Consider the following 20,391-nt stretch of genomic DNA (forward strand, 5'->3'; position numbering starts at 1 on the left):
GCACAAAAGAAAAATCCTTGTTCTACAAAGATAGTAAGTCCTGGCCTTTTTATCTCACTGGTAGGTAGGTTTTACCAGGTTGTCCCAAGTTCCTCACCTTGAACCCACTCGCTAGATGAAGAAACATTGAAAAGCTCGCCATGCTCTGACCGGAACAGTTTGAATACGCGGGCAGCTGCAGAGCCGCGGTGTCCTATAGGAGAGACCAGACGCATTACCAACATGACAGACTCCCACATCCAGAAGGATGTGATCTTAGAGAAAGGATCTCTGCCTTTCTCTAAGGCAGAGAAAGCCCTCTACACAGACTCATCTTGAGCCATTTATTAAAAAAAAAGTTTCAGGTCAATCTTTCCATTTGGGAAGCAGATTATTGTCCCTTCTTGGATGAGATGAGACTGGATTTGAACGGGCAGTGCCTTCCTCAACCTTCTCTGGGCAGAGGAAGCCGCCACTATGTGGTAAAGACCATCCAAGGTGTCTTTTTAGCTCAAATATCACCCCTGCTGGCTCTGTCCCAGTTCTCACCTTTCCTGTGTCACGTGTTTTGGATTGTCAATGCCAATTTCTTTGAAAATGTAAATATCACCTTACTGATTGACTTTAAATCAGTGTTGACTTTTGGCACTTTCACGTGACATGGCCAATTAAGCGGCTGGTCACTCAACTGGGTGTGGGGAGATGACCACCAAGTCCTGAGGGAAGTGGGTGGTTTGGAAAGACCCTGAGCCTCTTGCTCAGAGAGACACTGAGGGAAATAGGCCTCTCGCCAGCTCTTTATTACCGTGATATTCAATATGGTCTTCAACGGAAGACGAGGGATTTCCTTTCACGGTTACAAAACTCCAAGGGTGTCTGAAAAAAACAACAACAGAAAGTGAAGTTCTTCACACGCTTGAGCTTGTTCTGGAGGCAGAGCTGAAACGGCGTCCCGAGGATGAGCGGCCCTCCTGGCTGTTCACGGGCTGGGCTCCCCTTCTGCACGGCCTTTCTTTGCAGCCCTGGCCTTCAAACCACCTGGCCGCCGGATGTTTGTGGATTGTGAGCTTCTTCAGCTCCATTCTGGCAGGAGACGGGGTACGAATCACAAATTAACAAACAAGCCCACAGACCTTCGTACCACAAGCCAGGCTCAATTAGGTCCTGAAGCAAGTGCTCTCATTCCTTTAGGAAAACAAGGAACAGGGTCCAAGAGAGAAAGGTTGTTTCCCTCAAGCCCAGCTCCCCAGAGTAAAGCTGGAGGAAGATATCAATGGCTGATGTGACTGATTACCCAGCGATCTGCACTGGGTCTTGGGATGGAGAGAGACACCACTTCTTCATTGAAGTGAAGGAGAAAAACAAAGGGGAACAGTTTGAAAAGTTGTGTATCCATCTTTCCTCTACTGAAGCGTGCACTGCTATATGGCAGGGAGATTTTCTCACCCATTTTTGTCTTCCCCCTAATGCCTAATATAGCCTCTCTCTTACTATGAGATATCAATAGATTTTGGTCCTCAATAGCTTTTATTATTTTTGTTTTAATCTCTTATCTTGGAAAATAAGTCTTTATTGAGGTTGGAGATTTGACTGTGTCACTCTTGTGTCAAGTCCTTCAATGGTCCCCCATTTCCCTTTGGATAAACCAAGCTTCTTGGCACAAAGCAAAAGGCCCTCCTGTGCCCGCCTCCTCAGCCTTATCCTTCTCCCCTCCCACTCTTGCAAGCCCTCCTGCTACCTGTACTTCCCCCATGTCTTCAGGAGAGCCACACATTCACCCCTGGGCCTCTGCACATGCTAGTCTCTTGTGGAGAATCTCCTTGCCCTCATCTTCACTGCAGGTCTGCACGAAAGCCCCCCTTCTGCCTTTTGCCCACTCTCTTGCTCTCTCACGTCCCATCATCATTCTCATTCAATGTCTGCTCTCCCTTGAGAGCTCTGTACATCTAGTCTAGCCTACGACTTACGCCAGTATCTGCTCAACAACCACCTCTTCTATGAATGAACAAACGATGGGTTCAAGTCTCAGTTCTTCTACTGATTTTAGATGCTTTGAGTTTATCATTCAAAGTGTGTCTATACAAATGAGGGGTAAAAATGTAATTCCTGCCTACCTATTTCCTTTACCCATGGGAATGGCCAAGACAAAACACTGTACGCATCCTTCCCATGGCTCTTGTTTATGAGAAGTGAAAAACTGCTAACATTTACTGGGTCCTTATTCTGTGCCAGACCCAACGGCAAATATTTTGCTCACATTATCACATTTACCTTCCCAAAAGCCCTTTGAGATGGCTCCTGACAGATTCCCATGTTACAGATACAGGAACGACACAGAGAGAGGATGAGTCACTCGCCTGCGGTCACACCTAACAGGAGGTGCAGCCCAGACTCAAATTCAGGCTAAATCAGGTGCCACATCTTAGACCTTCTTCTGCTGAGGCCCTAAGTAGCCAGTCCCTTTGTGGTTCTGTCTCTCATTGTAAATTAATAAACTGGCCTTTTTTGGGCCGGCCCCATGGCTCAGCGGTTAAGTGTGCGTGCTGCGCTGCTGGTGGCCCGGGTTCGGATCCCGGGCGCGCATCGATGCACCGTTTCTCCGGCCATGCTGAGGCCGCGTCCCGCATACAGCAACTAGAAGGATGTGCAGCTATGACATACAACTATCTACTGGGGCGTTGAGGGGAAAAAATAAACAAATAAAATCTTTAAAAAAAAAATTAACTGGCCTTTTGGCTTACAAAACAATGAAATGGAAGTGCTGTCCGTTTTTGCTAACAAAGGAGCTTTGCGACACCAAGGTGTGGTTGTCATCTTTGGCTGCTTGAGTTTCCTGCCCAGACCCTTCCAGAAGGAGCAGCCCCGGGGCTGTTGGAGAATGCAACCTGGAGCGCCACTCCGTGCCCAGGGGATCTCTGCCCAGCCAATAAAATCGCTTTGCTTGCAGCCCAGAAAAGCCTCTGCCCTGCCCACGATCCTGCCCATGATCTTGCCCACGATCTGTGGAGCTGAAGGGAGGGGCACCATTATCTCCCAACAGCCACGGGACAGACAACCTCAACTTTCCACTGAGGTGAGATCTGATTCAACATGATAAAAAGGTGTGGTTACTTTGGGGTAAACGGGGTAACCGGTTTTCTCTTCATGCCAATGTGTGTGCACACCAAAGTCAGGCGTGACGTTGTAATCTGAGGCAAGGAAAACACACGCTGGAGCACGTCAAAGGTCCTTCTCCCCGGGTGCTTGGCTGGGCAGAGACACTTTGCATGATCTCTAAACAAATGTCTGCCTATCCCTGAGGCACAACACAGCCCCTTTGCCATGAGCATCTGCTGTACATCTGAGGTGTGGCCTTACACACAGCAGGTGCTCAACGAATATTTTCTAGGTGATTGCCTGAATGAGTTCATATTAATGAGACTTTTTGTGTTTTAAGAGTGGAATATGCTTGTAAAAAAAACCAGACTCCCTTTGAGAACAAGCCCCAATATGTCCGATGCAGATGCATAATGTGCCTGCATCTCCCTAAGTCACCACCGAGGGTAGAGTGGCCACGGGGAAAGGAGGAGGCAAAGGTCAACTCTGCCTGGGATGTTGCTCCAGTGTTCTGGAGCCTTGGGAGGTGGAAGTGATGGGCAATACCTGAATCCAAGGTGTAAGAAGTGCTTGCTGCCCAGTCTGGTCATCGCCTTCCTGGCCACGTCATCCAAGTTTCGAGATCCTTCATCATTCACCGCAACAGAAAGGATCCTGCCGTCGGGTACTGCATTCAAATACTGGACCAGACGTTCACTCTCCTTCTTGGATCTATAGGTGTCAAACCTAACAAGGGCCGAGAGAGGGGACTTTAATAGTCCTAGAAGCAGCCAAAAAAGAGAGATCTAAGCACATGTCTATATTGCCATGTCATCCAAAGATCCCAAGGGCTGTGATTTTTAAAGAAAGACGCTTTTATTACAGCAAAAATCGGTCATCTCAAACTTGACACAGATCCTCATACACATAAAACATCCATGAAATACAGATCTCAAAAAATCTATACCACTGGTGACAAGAATTTACAAAGGAAAGACACAATTTTGTAATGATCCCAACTCTGCCCCATGTTAAGTATAAAGATTTTGTGCAATTACAATGGAAATTCCAAAAGAATTTGCCTTGGGACTTAACAAGCAAAATAGTTCTAAAACAAATCTAAAAAAATAAACCAGCATGAATAGCCAAGATTTGGGAAAAGGAAAACACTGGAGGCACGGTGGTCACTGGACAGGTGCTCCTGAGTCCTCAAACCTGTTTTCAACTGTTGGCATAACCTGGTCCCACCCGCCCAAGCCCCTTGCTCTCCCCGCCCCTCCCCAGGAATCACCTGCGGCAAGCCGAGCACGTCCAGGGCCCTGTGACCACACCACACGCCCACTCCTGTCTTCACTGATGCAACTCCACGTTTTCTCCACCTAATCAGGTGCCTGCTACCTTCCAAGAGCTGACCTGAGTTCTTACTCCTCTAGGAAACCTTCCCAGGTGACATAGCCTGCATTTACGTGTGTGTGTATGTTTAGTGTTTATTAATATCTTTACTCATGCACATTTAGCTATCAGATTCTTGAGGCCACTGACACACATTTTGAGCAAAGGAGACTTGGAAGGAGCAGGCATTCTGTCTCTGGAACCTCCACATCAGCTGTAAGGATAACTTCTCATTATCCAGTTCAAGAATGAATTCAACTCAAGGTTGGCTTGCTGCAATAACCATACTGCACTGATTTAAGAAGCAGCACATGACTGAGGAGACTGTTCTCTCCCGTGAGAAGGTGGGGGCTCTCTGACATACTTTGTGTCAGCCATGCTCACCCTGGCCTCATCTGTCACCTGTGGGGTGAGGACTGCCACCAGGGCACTGTGGAGGCAGAGAGCGGTCAAGGGTCTGGGCAGATCTGGATTTGAATCCCAGCTCCAACAGTTACCAGCCATGTGATTCTGAGCAAATTTAGCCCTGCTGAACCTCAGTGTTTTCATTTGTATAATGTGGATAATAACAGAACCCACCTCTCAGGGGGTTTATGAAGATTCAGTTACTTATGGCAAATAAAGCGGGTAACACAGCGTGCTGCACAAAGTCCAGTGATTGTGTTATTGTTACTAATATTCACCAGAGGGCAAGGTTGGCTATCCAGCCTGCTCCTGCCCAACCTGCCCCTGTTGGGGCAGCCGGTTCCCCGCTATACTTCCTGTGGACACAACAGCTCACACCCTGTTCTCGAGAGTTCCGCGTCTCCCTCCTCCCGCAGCACCAGGATAGCTCTCTCCGCTTGTCTACCCCCACTGCGTCCTTTCTGGTGGATCTTTCCCTCCAAGTGGCTTGGGAAAGCCTCTGTAGGGCCAGGACAAGAGCCCCCGGGAGCTTGCAGGGCAGGTCCTGCCTCTGCAGAATCTGCCAGCTTACATCAGAGCCAGGGAAGGCGGTAGAGAGGAGCGAGCAGGACACCTGCGTTCTCTGCCACCTAAAAAGCTCTCAAGTTCACCCACTTCTATTGCCACGGCTTCTACTTGAGTCCTCGCCAGCAACACCTCTGGCCTAGACCACCACAGAGGCCTCCTCACCACCTTCGCCATCTCTATTTTGGCCTCCACAATCAATTCGTTCTCTACACAGCAGCCAGAATGTTCTTTTAAATCAGATCACACCCTTCCTAAAGACCTTCAGTGGCTTCCCATCCCACTTAGAACAAAACCCACCTCCTTCCCGTGGCCTTCAAGGTCCTGCCCCTGCCCCTGCCTAAAACTCCAACACGATCGTGCATGTTCCCATTGCTCTCCGTGCTCAATCTCTCTGCTGGCCCTCCTGTGCTTGGAGGACATCACGCTCTTTCTCACCCCTGGCCCTTTGCACCTGCTGCTCTCTGTCCTGAACACTCTTCCCCTGACCCATCCTCACCCTGCAGCTTAGAACTCTCAGTTTAGGCGTGGCTTCCTTGCCCTCCCCTGACCACTTGAAGCAAAACGATCTTCCTAGTTACTCTCTACCATGTCACTAGGTCTTTTTTCCCCTAATAACCAATTATCACAGTCTGAAACTCTGTTGTGTGTACATGCTTGTTTCTGTTGAATCAGCTTCACACGGCAGATGCCTCAGGAAGGAGGCATGGAACCCCTGAGGTCAGGGACTCCTGTCTGGGTCTTTCACTGCTGCCCTCCCAGCACCTAGAGCTGCGTGTGGCTAGGGCCCAGGCTCAGGAAGTGTATGCTGAATGAATGAATGAGTATGTGTTTATGCGAAGGCAAACCTTACCGGTCAGAATGGATGACTGTCCCTGATTTGGGGTCGATGACATGAACAATGACTCCACGGTGACCCCAGCTCCTTTCAAAAAAATAGCCTCCCTCCTCCATGCCACCTGGGTGAAGAGTCTTGTTCAGAAACGTCCAGGAGAGCTTTTTCCGTCCATGCAGCTCAAGGGTGCCTCCTTTGCCGACTCCAATGTACTTCAGGCCATAGTAAGGGTCCGGCTGAACACCTTCATCAGCCCTACGAGAGAAAACAGCTCCCCAAAGTCGGCCGACACTTCTCTTTGCTGGACGCTGAGCCCAGAGGGGCCTGCACTACTCCTGACTCCCACTGTGGCTGGCATAGAGCCAGTCACCTCGGTGATCGCACAAGGCCTGGAGAAACAGCATTAGCGCCCAGGTCTTCCTAAGCCACACGAAACGAATCCAAAGGCCACACGGAAATATTGATCATAGTTTACATATTGGCACTTCTTTTCGGTTCTAACTGCTCTGTATTTTGGTCCATATCAGATGTGGAATCACCTGAACACGTGCTGCATACCCTTGCGTACCCTTGGCGACCACTTCTTAGAACTCTCAATTACTTGAAGAGGGAGCAGAGCCAGAGGCAAATACTGCATGGAATATTTCTTTATCTTGTCCATCGTAACGTTAAGTACACACTTGCAGAGATTCCCTGAGCCATGACATGATTGGAAGGTGGCTGAAAGCTTGGCAGGGACTTCTGTAACTTAAGTACAGACCCAGGTCAGGATAAAAATGCCTCGTGTACTTCTCTAGCTCACTCAAATCACCAATGTCTGTCTTGTTCATGATTACGATCTGGCAGTACATAATAATAATTCCTGTATTGCACTAAAACCTCGCCATCTTGCCTCCCTCTCTCCTTTGGAAAGCCTCCTTCCTGTCAGATCCAAGAGTAACATTTGACCCATGGAAGCTGTCTACCCACCTTCCGTACAAAACGATGCTGAAATTGCCCTGGAAAGGGCAGAGGGCACTCCCAGCATGCAGCTCTCCTCCGTTGTCAATCAAGATGTGCCGGGTGCGCAAAACGATTGTCTCATCATGATCTTTAATGACTAGCTTTCCTGAAGAGGTAGGGATGGGGTGAGGTTTCAGAACACGAGTGTTAGTGGTGAGGTTTTAGCAAAGCCAAGGGCTGACCTCCTGAGCCTCCATCTCAGGCAGGCCGGCAAGGAGGCACATCTTTCAAACATTTCTATGCTTGCTGTGTTTACAAGTGGTTACTTTTCTCTTCTCTCTGCCTTGCAATGCTTAAATAATGCCTGCCTGGTTTACTTACTGCCATCAGTGCATGCAACGCATTCAATGAGCAAGCATTTGAAGGTAAGATAACAGGACTGCTCAGAGCACCAATAGGATTTTCCTCTATAAATGCTTCTTTCACTAAGATCGGACCTCTGACAAGCCATTCCTAAGCGCTCAGAGCTGACGGTTTCTCAAACAACCAGATGCTCTGACACGAACCCAAAGTGTGTGACATTTGTTCTGTCCCTCTGAAGTTATGGCAACCTGCATCTCATCTTCTAGGATCTGAGGCCATGCAGTGGGGAGAGACCAGGGGGAGAAACTGGCTTACCTCCCTCTGAGATGTGGATGGAGTGGACCGTGGCGGAAGAGGTGAGCAGCAGTGTTCTGCTCTGGCCGATGTACACATAGTGGTCCTTGTCATGGCCAGGGTTCCAGGGCTGCAGCTCAGGGCTCTGGTCAGGACACTCGGTTGCCACTGCCAAGGACAGAGAGATGTCACCACTCCTATCGACCAACCTCACCAAGCAAGGATTGCCACAGACCACAAGAGGGGCTCTCATGCATCTTCATGGCTCCTGCCTCCTCTCTACTAGAACTAAAAGCAAGGCCTTAGAAAGCAAGTGGACCCCCGGAATACAGAAGCCAGGAGCCCGGGGTCCAGTCCTTGTCTTTCATTAATTCATCATGTATCTGTGAACAAGTCACTTCCCTCTTCTGGGCTCGGTTTTTCCCTTTATAAAATGAAGGGTAGACCAGATGGCTCCTCAAGACATTCCAAGACCTAAAGTCAGGCCATGGTATACCTAGATGGCTTGTATCCCAAGACATTCTTTCCTTTGGGAAGCAGTTATTTGAAGAGTTAACAAAGCCCATTCCCCCTCTGCATGAGAATTTGACTTTTAGTTAATTTTCTAGCTCTGTTCCCCGGGAAACCTGAGAAAGATAGTATTATATAAACTATGTTACCAAGCAACATTGCTTATATTTTCAAAAGTGACCCCCAATTAGTAAATGGCATCTAAACTGGGAGGAACTACACCTAATTTATATCTATCCCTGGTGGGGCTGTCTCGCTGAGGGTTCCCTGAGGGTGCTCGTAACTGGGCACGTCCCAGTCAGGAACTCTGAAAGCTACATCTGTGGAGTTGCTATAAGAAGCACTGGTTCTGGTAGGGCGTGAGGCTTCTAGGCCAAGGTGGTTCCCACACCTGTCCAGCGACAATGCTGTCTCCTCTCACCTGAGGAGCTGTCACCTGGGGAACCAAAGAGGACAGCTCTGGAAGGCTGTGCGGAATGCTGCCAGGACTACTCCTGTGGAAGAGAAAGCTGATGCCACTCTGAGGGCTGGCTGTGTTTCTGTCCTAGATCCTCCAGAGTGAGTCTGGCGCCAAGTGCGGCCCCTGGCAGCCGCATGAGTCTGAACGGCTAGTTGAACTGAAAGCCCTGTGCTGGGTGCTGCAGAGGCTCTTCTCCCAGCCCCAGGGGAAGCACCAGGAGGAGCCGCCTCCTCCTCCTCTGGCTCACGGGCTCCAATCCAGCAGTGCACCACGGATGGAGGAGGGTGGAGGGCTGTCAGAAACTGGAAGGATTTCCCTGCATAGCAAGGAAAAATCCAGAGGGAAAGAGGTGGGACAAGGCAATGGGCAAAACAAAACGAGGATGACTTGCCTCAAAGAACAAGCCCCAATGCCTTCCTTTTTTCCACCCCTAGAAAGTCGTGAAGTATGAAACAGAAGATGTTAAAGTACCCTGGGGTGAGGACGGAGAGGTGGGAAGGTGCTCGCAGTGAACTCACGGCAGGGACAAGGTTTCGGGGAGTGAGGACCCTGGGGAGCTGCTGGAAGGAATGGATGCAAGCGCCCCAGCTCAGGCCCTCAGGGAGGGTGCCTAAGGGAGGTCATGTCTCCTGAGCAGAGTGGGTGCCGTGAACAACATCCACAACAGGAATGGGGACCCCAGAAGGGATTCTGGCTTCAGTACAATGGCTAGCATGTCAGTTGTAAATGTTACTTGATTTTTATTCGGCTCTCTCTGGGGCAGAGTGTCTGTCCCATATTTATGTATCTCAAGAGAACTGGAAGGGAGCTGCTCCTTTATCTATACTCAGCACCAGGTATCAGCCCCGGAGGCCGTATTGCAGTGTGGGAGATCAAGATTTGGCCACCCTGAAATCTATCTCTTTACCGTGGTTGTTTTCTCTAGGGACATTTGACCTCCCCCACTAACTGCCTAAAGAATTTGACATGGTGGCTCCTTCCTGGAACAGATCTATCATGATGGCTGTAAAGATAACGTAGGGTAAATGTTACAATAGGAAAGGCACCAACAAGCCCCTCTTATCAGAAGTTCTGTCTCTCTGGCCACATTCTCTGGATGACCCTGCGAAGAGTTGCCAGACAATCATTTACATTTATAAGGGAAATCTCCATTTGTAAAGGTATCTCCCTCTCTGTTTGGAGAAGAGAGGGGGATGAGCTCATCTCTAGTGACTTATCAATGTGGAAGGTGAGGCCTTGAGCTACATAATAAACCTTACTCTTGTTTACTGTGCTTTAGTGGTAATCTCCTGTAACTGACTCCCCCCACCCCCAAAATCCTCCTTTGTCATTGGCTGAAAATGATATTTAAGATGAGAATTTCTGCTATTGTGTTGAGAAACGCAGTGTCCCTGCTTTCTCCCATGTATACATGTTATTAAACTTGGTATTATTTTCTCCTGCTAACCTGTCTTGTTGATTATTTGGCCAGCCAGAAGAACCTTAAGGGAAAGGGCAGAGGGAGATTTTCTCTCTTCCCCCGACAGCAGCATCTGTGCCCATCTGAGAGCAGTGCCCAGCCCTCCTCTTCTCTGCAGAGCACAGTGCAGGCATTCGGCGCAGTTTGCTGAGTCCTGTTCCCCATCCTCCACCACCCCACAGCCCCACAACACCTGTCCTTTATGCTCATTTGCCCCACTATGAGTCCTAATTCAGGCTCTGGATCTCTTTCATTAAGAAGAGAATTTCACATTTTTTGGACTTTTACTGAAGCAGCTCTTCCAGCTGTCATAAACCCTGAGGGACTCAAGTAGTGGCAAAGCAATGAAAAAAAGTGGGGCTTGCTCATCAGAGGACTTTCCATTTTCACATAAGAGAGCAGGGTTGCCAGCGAGGTGCCAGGCTGGGCTGGGGGGTGGGCTCTCTGCTTCGGCAGTCAGCAGCCAATGATGGTCATGAGGGCTCTGGAGCCTCCGACCCTCTGAGCGGCTTCTGAGGGCCAAGGTCCCACCCTGGGTTTGTCTTCAGATGGGTCAAGTGCTTGGTTGGCTTCTAGCAGAGGCCAATCAGGAGCCCTGGGCTGCCCTCCACCTAGTCCTGGACCTGGAGCCTCCGTTTTCCAGGAGGTGACTCCCCAGCCGTGTGGGGAATGCACGTGGCCAACTGGCAAGCCCAGTGGTCCAGGCACGGAGCCGTGAGCATTCTGAGAAGGAATCATTCCAACTCCCCAGGACAAAGCCTTAGAGTGTCACTGCCCACATCTCCCAGGACAATCCTGACTGTCCCTTTCCTCTCCAAGTGCACGCGCTTGCGTTAGTCTCTGCATCTGCATTTGGAGGTGGTCAGCCTGATCTTGAGCCTCTCCTGTCATCAGGAGCACAATGCCCCGAGCTCCAGCAGCTCCGACTCCCCCAGCAAAAGAACAGCAGTTACAAGATTGGTTCCTTTGTTGGGGCTGGATGTTTTGCTCTTGGTAAAGGTCAGTTTCAGTGGGTTTTTATTTGTATGAACCAGCTAGTGGCTGGAAACAGTCAATGTCTCTGCTGAAATATCACCACGGCAACCACCCTTCCTGGGAGGGGCCACAGGAAGCAACATTGCGGATGAACACAAGCCCCACCTACTCGGAGCATGAATGGCAGGGGCTGGTGCCTGCAACTCTCTGACATCAGAGGAAAGCACAGCCCAGAGGGGACCAGAGGCACAGCCTCTTTTCCAAATGGTTTACACCCAAACAGAAGAGAGATATCCAGGAAGTGGGAGGAAATATCCAGGGAAGTCCCTGATTAGACCTTCCCAAGGCCCTGAGGTGGATCACACTAAAGGGAAATCCAAACCCAGTTCCTGGCACAGAGTCCATGACCTCTTGGTGTCTTTTAATTGAATAAATAGTGGAAGGATAAATGAACGAATTCAGGGAACATCGTCAATTGTTGCATTGAAAGTTAAAATACGGATTTCCTTTTTTTTTTTTTTTTAAGAAAGATTAGCCCTGAGCTAACATCCATGCCAATCCTCTTTTTGCTGAGGAAGACTGGCCCTGGGCTAACATCCATGCCCATCTTCCTCCACTTTAATATGGGACACCACCACAGCATGGCCTGACAAGCGGTGCGTCGGTGGGCACCCGGGATCCGAACCTGGGCCTCCAGCAGCGGAGCGCACGCACTTAACCACTACGCCACAGGGCCGGCCCCAAAAATACTGGTTTCTTGCTACGTCTCTTCAGGATAGGAAAGATTCTACAAGGAATGACTTTGAAGGAATTTCATTAGTTATGATTAGAGATTACTTCCTTCCATCAGTGGGTTGAAAAAAATAGAATATAATACAATGGAAGGTCCTTTATTCTTATTGTAGAAAAGTATCCAGCTCAATTAATAATAGTAGCATTGAAAAAAGAGCAATCAATGGTGATGGTAACATTACTAAACTTCTAGTAAAAATTAAAAAACTGTCCGCCATCTCTCACCTTCTTCTACCTCTAGTTTGGGTTATTCGATTGTTGTTTTCTGCAGCCCGTGCAAACAATCCTCATGCTTCTGGATGTCAATTCAAAATCACTCAAAGAAAAAGCAGACGATATTGAGAAAAATAGATCTAAATCCCGTCCAGAACATCACAGCTGACAAGGTGCTCTAATGTAGCCAGATCTTAGGATGGCAAAGCAGGAACGGAACATTGAGATCAGGTGGCCCAGAGGTGGCAAGCTGGCTCGCAGTTGTGTGTTTTTTTCTGGCCCCCCAAAGTGGTTTGGAAAATTTGGATTGGTTACCAACACTTAACAGGTAGGGAGCTTTTACGTGAAAATCTAGATTTCTGCCTTCTCTTAAACTCACGAGATCCTGCCACAGGGACCCCACCTTCACACGCAGCAGCAATTGGCCAGAACCGCAAAGTGGGTTCCCTTTAGAGGGGTCTGAACTCCTCAGGGGACCACCCTTACCTGGCCAGCTCCACCGGTCATGCCACTTGCCTGCCTCCTGTAGACACTGAGTTTGTAACCCCTCAGTCTGGTCCAACCCCTTCACTTTGTGGATGACAAAACTGAAGCTCAGGATGAGACGTGCCCAGGATTAAGGAATTAGCAGGGACAGGTCAGAGCCCAGCCACCCTGAGCCCGCCCCCGTGGCTCCTTCTCCTGGCCTCCCAGCAGCCTTGCTTCAACAAGGGGCTGTGCCTTCCTCGCTGAGATGCGAAAGTCCAACTGGTTTGCGGTGGCTCACCTGTGGATGTGGCCCCAGGAACGTGGGCCAGGATGAGCCCACTGATCATCAGCATCACCCCGAAGGAGAAGTCCTGCCCACCAGCAGCTCCCATCCTGGCAGAGTGTGTCCTGCAATGGAAGCACGCCGAGTCAGACCTGCAGCCTCCGCGGGCTGGAGCCAGCGTGTGGGGCAGACGCAGACACAGACAGGGCCACATGCACACACAGAGGCAGTGCCGGCGTGGGCACACTCCCGCCGGCCAGCACAGAGTCCTCGGCCACCATGACTCAGGGCTGGGCAGATTGGGGCATGTAAACCCCGTCATCACCCCACCCGTGGCCTGCAGCTCAGAACCCCAGTGAGGGATGGAATTTCATCCTTGGCGCTCACGTTCCCTCCCCTCCAGAATGAAGCTTTTTCTTAAGAAACAGAAAAAACAAAACATACTTCTACTGAACGTGAGCTGGAAATTAGAGGCCACCAACTTGCTGTGTGAGCTCAGCTGATATGATTAACTGCCTCGGGCCTCAGTTTCCTAATATGAAAAATGAGAATGTGGACAGGCTGATTTCTAAACTTTACTCCACCTTTAGCAGTGTAGTTTCTAAAACAAGTCTTGATAATAATATTGAAATCCTAAATATGGATGCCTGTGTATTACAAACCCTCTTCATACCACCTATCCAAGAGGAAAGTGGGGCGGAGATAGCTGATTGCCCCCCCAATATCAAATTTTCTCTCCTTACTCAGTAACAGAACCCCTGATTTTTATCTGGGCACGTGGCCATCTAGAATAAAGGCTACCTTCTCCAGTCTCTCTTGCATTAGTTGTGGCCTTGGAATTAAGTTCTAGCCAATATAGCAGAAGTACAGTGTGTGAATCCCAGGAAATGTCCCTAAGGGCAGGCAGGAAGACTTTCTCCCCTCCTCCTCCTTCCTGCTGGCTAGAAGTGGACCTCACGGCCGGATCTTCAGCAGCTGTCTTTGGCCACATAGTGGGGGCCAGGCACTGAGGACGGCACAGCAAGCAGAGAGAAAGAACTGAGGTTCCTGCTCTGCAGAGAGCTGAAATGGCCTGACTATGGATATACTTTTATGTGAGAGAGAATTCAACTTCTATTTTATTAAACCCACTTATTTTTTTTTCTTTTACTCATACAGAAGGTGAATATGGGAATCTGCCTAGATAAACTTCAAGAAAGGAACTTTGAAAAGAAGATGCCAGATTCCCCTTTCAGAATATAGGGCCACTTGGGGAAACATTTTTGTCCTCAAGTCCTATGTGGCACACACAGATTGCTCAGACTGGGCTTGGGGAATGGCCAGATCTGGCTTCCATGCCGTCATTCCCAGAAACAAACAGACATTCTCCCACACTGAGAAAAGGGCCTGAATCTGTCTCACGACACAGGCTCCTCCCTCTGAACTAGCTGAGGAACAAAGCTGACCATCCCTGACCTTTCAGCTCCAGGTGAAGCCCTTTGTGTGCACTCCGTGAGTCGGGGCAGGCGAAAGGGATGAGTCGGGGCAGGCGAAAGGGTCTCACATGGAGCACACAGGCGTGCTGGGGAGGAAGGAGAGCGAGGAAATGATACTCAGAATCAATGCCCGCGGTGTCCCCTTAACAGGCGCCCTGCCTGGCCCAGGTCTGATCTGCAGAGAACAATGGGGCCCATTCTAGCCTCTTCAGTCGATCGCTGGAGTCACCCATCGCAGCATCTGGGAATGGCGCCTTTCCCATGGCCCCCAGGAGAGGAGTGTCTGCTTTGTGCCCTTTGCAGTAGAAAGGAGGGGAGAGTGGGGACAGGACTGTCTCGTGGTTCTCAGGGGAAGCCAGGGCCCTGCTCTCAAGTCTAAAAACCAAAGGCAGTTTTCTGTCTGCTGCCGAGAAGCCCCGAATTGTCACGGGGCTCCTCTTAAGGGAACCTGGATGTTTAGGCCATGAGCTGGCACCTTTGCGTGGTAAAGGAATGTGACAAGCACCAAGGTTGGAGGTGACAGGGCATGGGAGGCAGTCTGGCTGCAGGCAGCTCTCCTGCCCTCACTGTCGGGTGACCCTTGTCACGGCACCTCCTTCTGTGGCCTGGGACTCCCCAGGTGCAGAGTGGGAGTTGGCACACAGGGACTTTAGAGCTCTGACATCTTCCAATTATATCATAGGTCATTTCAAAGACAGAAAAAATCACTTTCTGGACAGACGTAAAAACAATTCCACTTGGAGGGATGATGCTCAAATGCTCTTGTTCCTAACATTAAAGAGACCAGAGTCTGCTGTCTCAGAGCCAGCCATGTCTGAGCCATCAGATCAAAGAGACCCCTCTGTCCACAGGGGTGAGCCCCACATTGCCGGGGGCCGGTCCTCCATGCCCTCTCGCCCTTCCAGCGCCTAAGTACAGAAACCCTGAGAAACTTTCTGTTGAGGTGAATCCCCAAAGATTCTCAAATTTCACTTGGGAATTCTTCACCCAGGGAGGATGGCTTTCTCCGTTGGCCACAGAAAGCCTTCTGGCAACAGGAGATGCGATCCGGCTTCCCGGGCTGACGAGACACTGTCTTGAAACGGGTCCCAGCTATTGAAGGCCTGAGAAGAGTGCATGGTGGCTAACAGTTCTAGAAGTTTCCGCAGGAAGCTATTGGCAGGAGGCTGGCTGACTGCTGCCCTTGCTGGGTCCTGATGGCCCTGAGCTGGCCTTTTCCTTAAAGGTGCAGCAGACCTCTTCAGCAGAGCCTGTGTGGAGGAAGAAGGTGGCCGCGCTTTTTGGAAGGCTGGCACTTCGGGATATTCCTTAAGTCTTCACAATAACAAGCTAAAGTTTTCCAGAAGCTCAGCATTCCCTAGTCCAGCTGCTGCTCGTCCTTGTATTTGTCAGGCCTCCCAGGGATGAGGAGCAGAAGCAGGAGCAAGAGACGCTGCCCGCGCTCACACAGCAGGCGCCTGGTCTGTGCTCTTCCTCCGGGCAGCCCGGCCACAGCTGCCCTGGGGCCCAGAGCTTGTCACCTGCCGAGCAAGAGGAGCAGTGTTATTCAAGCCTCCAGAGACGCCCCTGAATCCTGGCCAGACCTCCCAGAGCAGCCGCACCAGCAAGAGCACACCCACGGCGTCCTGGGCCCAGGATGAGAGTTCACACTGCCTGCAGAGCCGCGGAGCCCGGACCCTCTTCAGGGACCACGGCGAGCGGAGGGAGATGCAGGTGGGGAGAGGGTCAGTTTAAGCTCGGAGCAGGGGCAAGCGGAGATCTGCGGGGTGATCCGGAAGCTCGTTTTGGAGAAGGAGAAAGCACAGGACAACTGTCACACTCCCTGGCAAATGTGCACTAAGAGAATTCTTGTTTCACGGAAACCGAGATGAGGCCCAGCTCAGCGACTAGCAGCACAGTGTGGTGACCAAGAGCCTGGGCTCCAGAATCTTCCATCCTAGCCAGGCAGCTTACACTGGGAAAACCATCTGACCACCTGGGCCTCACTTTTTTTTCTGTAAACCTGGAATAAGGCATCCTAAAGTCCAAGGCCGTTGTAAGGACCAAATGAGATGCTCCACATGAAGAGCATCCAGCTCTGTGCCGGACCCGTGGTCAGTGCCGAGTCACGGGAACTACTGGTGTCAAGGACACGTGGTAGCACACATGAAGGAGCCTGGGAGATGGAATCTGAGGACCTGGGTTTGAGTTGCAACTCTGGCTCTCACCAGCTGTGTGATCTTACACAGGTCATTCAACCTCTCTGTGGCTTAGCCTTCTCATTTTTAAAATGGGAACATTAATACTACCCATAACCAGGAGTTACTGTTGTGAGGCTCAGTGGAGATAGGCTGGCTCTAAAGATGTTAGTCATCTATCGCTGGTCTCCAGATTAGGTCCTGTGGGAGGTACAGAGGAACCAGATGTGAATCTTGCCCCCCACCCCATGCCTGGAGTATCTTATGGCAAGAAGAGAGAGGGAAGGAAGGAGGAACTATGCCCCCGAGTGACGAGCTGTTGTCCTCCTGGACAAAGGTAGAAAGAGAGATGGTACCACTGTCCAGACACGACAATCTGTATGAAGACCACTCTCTCTCCTGCTGAGATGTGGGAGACTGGGAACCAACAACACCCTCACAAATTCTCTTGGAAACAGTGTGATTTACTCTGTTATGCCACTTAATGGTTATGAGTCTGTTATGTGCTGAATTGTATTCCCTCAAGATTCGTATCTTGAAGTCTTCACTCTTAGCACCTACCTCAGAATGTGACTATTTGGAGGTAGGGCCTTTACAGAGGTAATTAAAGTAAAATGAGGTCATATGGGTGGGCCCTAATCCAATAGGATGGGTGTCCTTATAAAAAGAGGAAATTAGGACACAGACACACACAGAGGGACGACCATGTGAGGACACAGCAGGAAGGCGGCCGTCTGCAAGCCAAGGAGAGAGGCCTCAGAAGAAATCAACCCTGCCAACTCCTTGATCTTGGACTTCCAGCCCCCAGAACTGTGAGAAAATGAATTTCTGCTGTTTAAGCCATCCAGTCTGTGGTACTTTGTTATGGCAGCCCCAGCACTCTACTGCAGCGGCCTTGAGTCAATTAGTTCATCTTTCTGAAGCTCATAGGTCTCTCATCTGCAGTAACAGTAATAACAATAGAAGCAAACACCAACCCAGCCTTTGCTTTTCATATGTTGACTAATTTACTTTTTCATAGCAACCCTCTGAGTTAGGGATCATTATTACTCCCAGTTTGTGGATGGGGGGACTCAGGCACAAGGAGTCTAACTTGACTGAGGTACACAGCTAGTGGGTGACAAAATTCAAAGCCTGCTTTCTTCTCCAGGAACTGTGCTTCTAATTCCTAAAGATAAAATTATTTGCAATATAATCTCAAGCTATTGGAATGCAGGTAGAAAAATGAGAGATAACACAGCCAGCACTTCTCAAACTATACTGTGCACGTAAATCTCCCAGAGGGCTTGGTAAAGTACAGATTCTGATTCAGCGGTTGTGGGGCGGGGCCTGGGACTCTGCCGAGGGTCACAGAGCCAGCAGGTGCACAGTCAGGATTGAGCCCAGGAGTCTGGCTCTGGACGCCGTGCTCTGTGAAACAGGAACAATAACTCCCCCACCCCGCCATCTCTCGGCCAGGCTCACTGAGGGAGGAGACGTTTGACAGGTGATCTTTCTCTGCCCCTCGTCAGCAGATTAATGACCCTGAAATCAAGCTGAGGGGAAGGGGGGAGGTGGGCAAGAATCTCCCTCAGCTTTCTTGCGTTGGGAAAGCCTTGGTGGCCCCCTGTCATTACAACCTAGGTTTCTTGTCCATGGGCCTTAAAATCCATGCCATTATTCCTGGAGGGCCCAATGGGGCTGGTGCAGGCTGGATCCCCTGCACAGACTCAACTTAGATCCTTTTCTGGATAAGAACCCACAAGTCTATCCCAGGGGCCACGAGAAACTGTGGAAATTGGAAGGCAGAGGCCAGAGATCTGCTTCCCTCGGGACAGAAAGCTCCTCTGACAAATGGTGGTTCAGAAACCCTTCTGTAACATTCCCTCTCCCGAATCAGGCAATGGGCAGCTGGCTCCCTGGTCTGCCGCTCGTCCCAGCCCAGGCCCAGCTCTCACAGGCAGAGGAATGCACCTCTCTGGTCACTGGTCCTGACTCAGCATCCCCAGGGAGAAAGAGGAGGTGGGAGGCAGAGCAGCCACGCACCCTCTGGATCACGGGTAAACACTGGAAGTGTCCCACCTCTGGGGATTCTCCAGCAGTCCTGAGCCCTTTCTCAGAGGAGCTGCCATCAGCACCGTCTCCTTGGATGGGATATGTGGGGCTGCCATGTTAGGGACCCCAGGGGCAGGGGGACCCGCCCTCCTCAGAGAAAAATGCTTAGAAGACCCTTTGCTCCTGCAAATCAGAGCATCTCCCAGGGTGCTCCACGAAACGTGCTGCTCTGGCTCCAGCTGCCCCTTCCTCTTGAGAACACGCCTGCCCATACCTCTCTCATAGCCACCAAGACCAAAAACACTCCAGAAAAGACCAGGGACATTCCAAAGCCTGGTCTCCTCTGCAGAAACTGTGCTTCTAATTCCTAAAGACGAAGTGACCGGCCATTGAGTGTCAGGCTCACAGAATGCGGAGTCTGTGTTTCAACACGACTCGCGTGTGTGCCCAAGTTTGCCAACCACTAGTTCAGAGTGCTAACTCAGCTCAAGAGAGATTCTTGTCAATCATCTATGTGTCAGCCTCATGAATATTTGACAGAGCATTGGCTAAGCACTGAGCATTCAGGCTGTTTCACAAGATAGATACAAATTTAAGTCTCAGATCTGCCCTTAAGAATTGTGTGTGAACTTGGTCATTCATTTAACAATCTAAGCCTCAGTTTCCTCAGCTGTGAAATGGGGGAATAATTGTAGCCGCCTTACAGGGCTACCAGAAGGATGAAATGATGCATGCGATGTGTGTGGCAGGGCGGGTGGCCCAGGGTAATGCTCCATCAATGTTGGTTTATCACCATCATCCATGTCTGGCTCCTGCTCACTGCCTGATGTGGCTGACTGTCAGCGTGACTTACTGAATGGGATTTTTAGGCTGCTTCCTGCACGGATAAGTTGGTAATACTCTGTCATCAGTAAAGAGGTACCTCTAAACGAGATGCTTTCTCAAAAGCTTGACATAGAGGACTTGACAGAGGAAACACTGGAGTGGGGACACAACACAAATGCGACCTCACGGGGGCCCCACGCTGGGCTCCGGGCACATGCCCCGCCTGGACAACGGGAATTGTGCCCACGGCAGCAGGCCACAGCCCTGGGCCCCAAAGTCGGAAGCCCTGTTCTTGGAAATGGGACACAAATGGGTGGGGAGGTCCCCGTGACCTCAGGGGTTCAGGGGCGGCGGGAGGAAGCCCTTCCTGTTCCGCAGCTTGTTCAGTGTTTTATTCCAGGAGTGCTTTGCTTGTCTCTCACATTCGAGCACAACAGAGCCCCCAAAAGAGGAGAGGAGGGAAACAAAAGATAAAAGACGACTTATTTACACCTCCCACTCTTCCGGACATTCCGTGGAGGAAGACAAGACACCTGCTGGCGAGGGGGCCATTGGGTGGGGGGTGGGAGGGAGAACCGCGCCCGGGAGCGGAGGGTTCTGACTCCCCCGGCCCGCTGCGCTTGCTTACGCTGCTCCCTTGCCCTCCTGTTGTTTCCCCACCGCCGTCCTCCCAGCAGCGCTGCGCCCCCTTGCAAATCTGCAGCGTGTCCTGAGATTCCATTTCTCCCTCCCCGGAGGCGTTCTCCCGGCCCTAGAGTCTGCATTAACTGCTTCTTCCTCTGCATCCACAGCCTACTGATCAAACCTTTCTTTAAGGTATCTCATTCTGTCTCTGGAATTTACTGGATGATTTCCATTGGAAACCTGGGCT

At 50.5% G+C, this 20,391-nt stretch overlaps 1 protein-coding gene across 8 annotated transcripts in view; it reads right to left on the reverse strand.

The window, feature by feature from the left end:
- The window catches only part of CEMIP (cell migration inducing hyaluronidase 1), a 159,877-nt gene that overhangs the window by 59,173 nt on the left and 80,313 nt on the right, over positions 1–20,391 (reverse strand). For 6 of the 8 annotated variants that reach the window (XM_087429053.1, XM_004432005.3, XM_087429049.1 and 3 more), the window contains 7 exons: positions 13,025–13,134; positions 7,871–8,017; positions 7,220–7,358; positions 6,269–6,505; positions 3,622–3,801; positions 785–855; positions 98–193 (listed from right to left, as the gene is read on the reverse strand). In XM_087429053.1, the coding sequence (XP_087285179.1) occupies positions 98–193; positions 785–855; positions 3,622–3,801; positions 6,269–6,505; positions 7,220–7,358; positions 7,871–8,017; positions 13,025–13,134 (980 nt within the window). Of the gene's footprint in view, positions 1–97; positions 194–784; positions 856–3,621; positions 3,802–6,268; positions 6,506–7,219; positions 7,359–7,870; positions 8,018–13,024; positions 13,135–13,453; positions 14,428–14,464; positions 14,571–20,391 lie in introns of those variants that run through there. The other 2 variants (XM_087429054.1, XM_087429051.1) reach the window with 2 other exon arrangements.

Source organism: Ceratotherium simum, chromosome 3, assembly GCF_057802395.1.
Source record: "Ceratotherium simum simum isolate JZ-2026a chromosome 3, ASM5780239v1, whole genome shotgun sequence".
Taxonomy (NCBI): domain Eukaryota; kingdom Metazoa; phylum Chordata; class Mammalia; order Perissodactyla; family Rhinocerotidae; genus Ceratotherium; species Ceratotherium simum.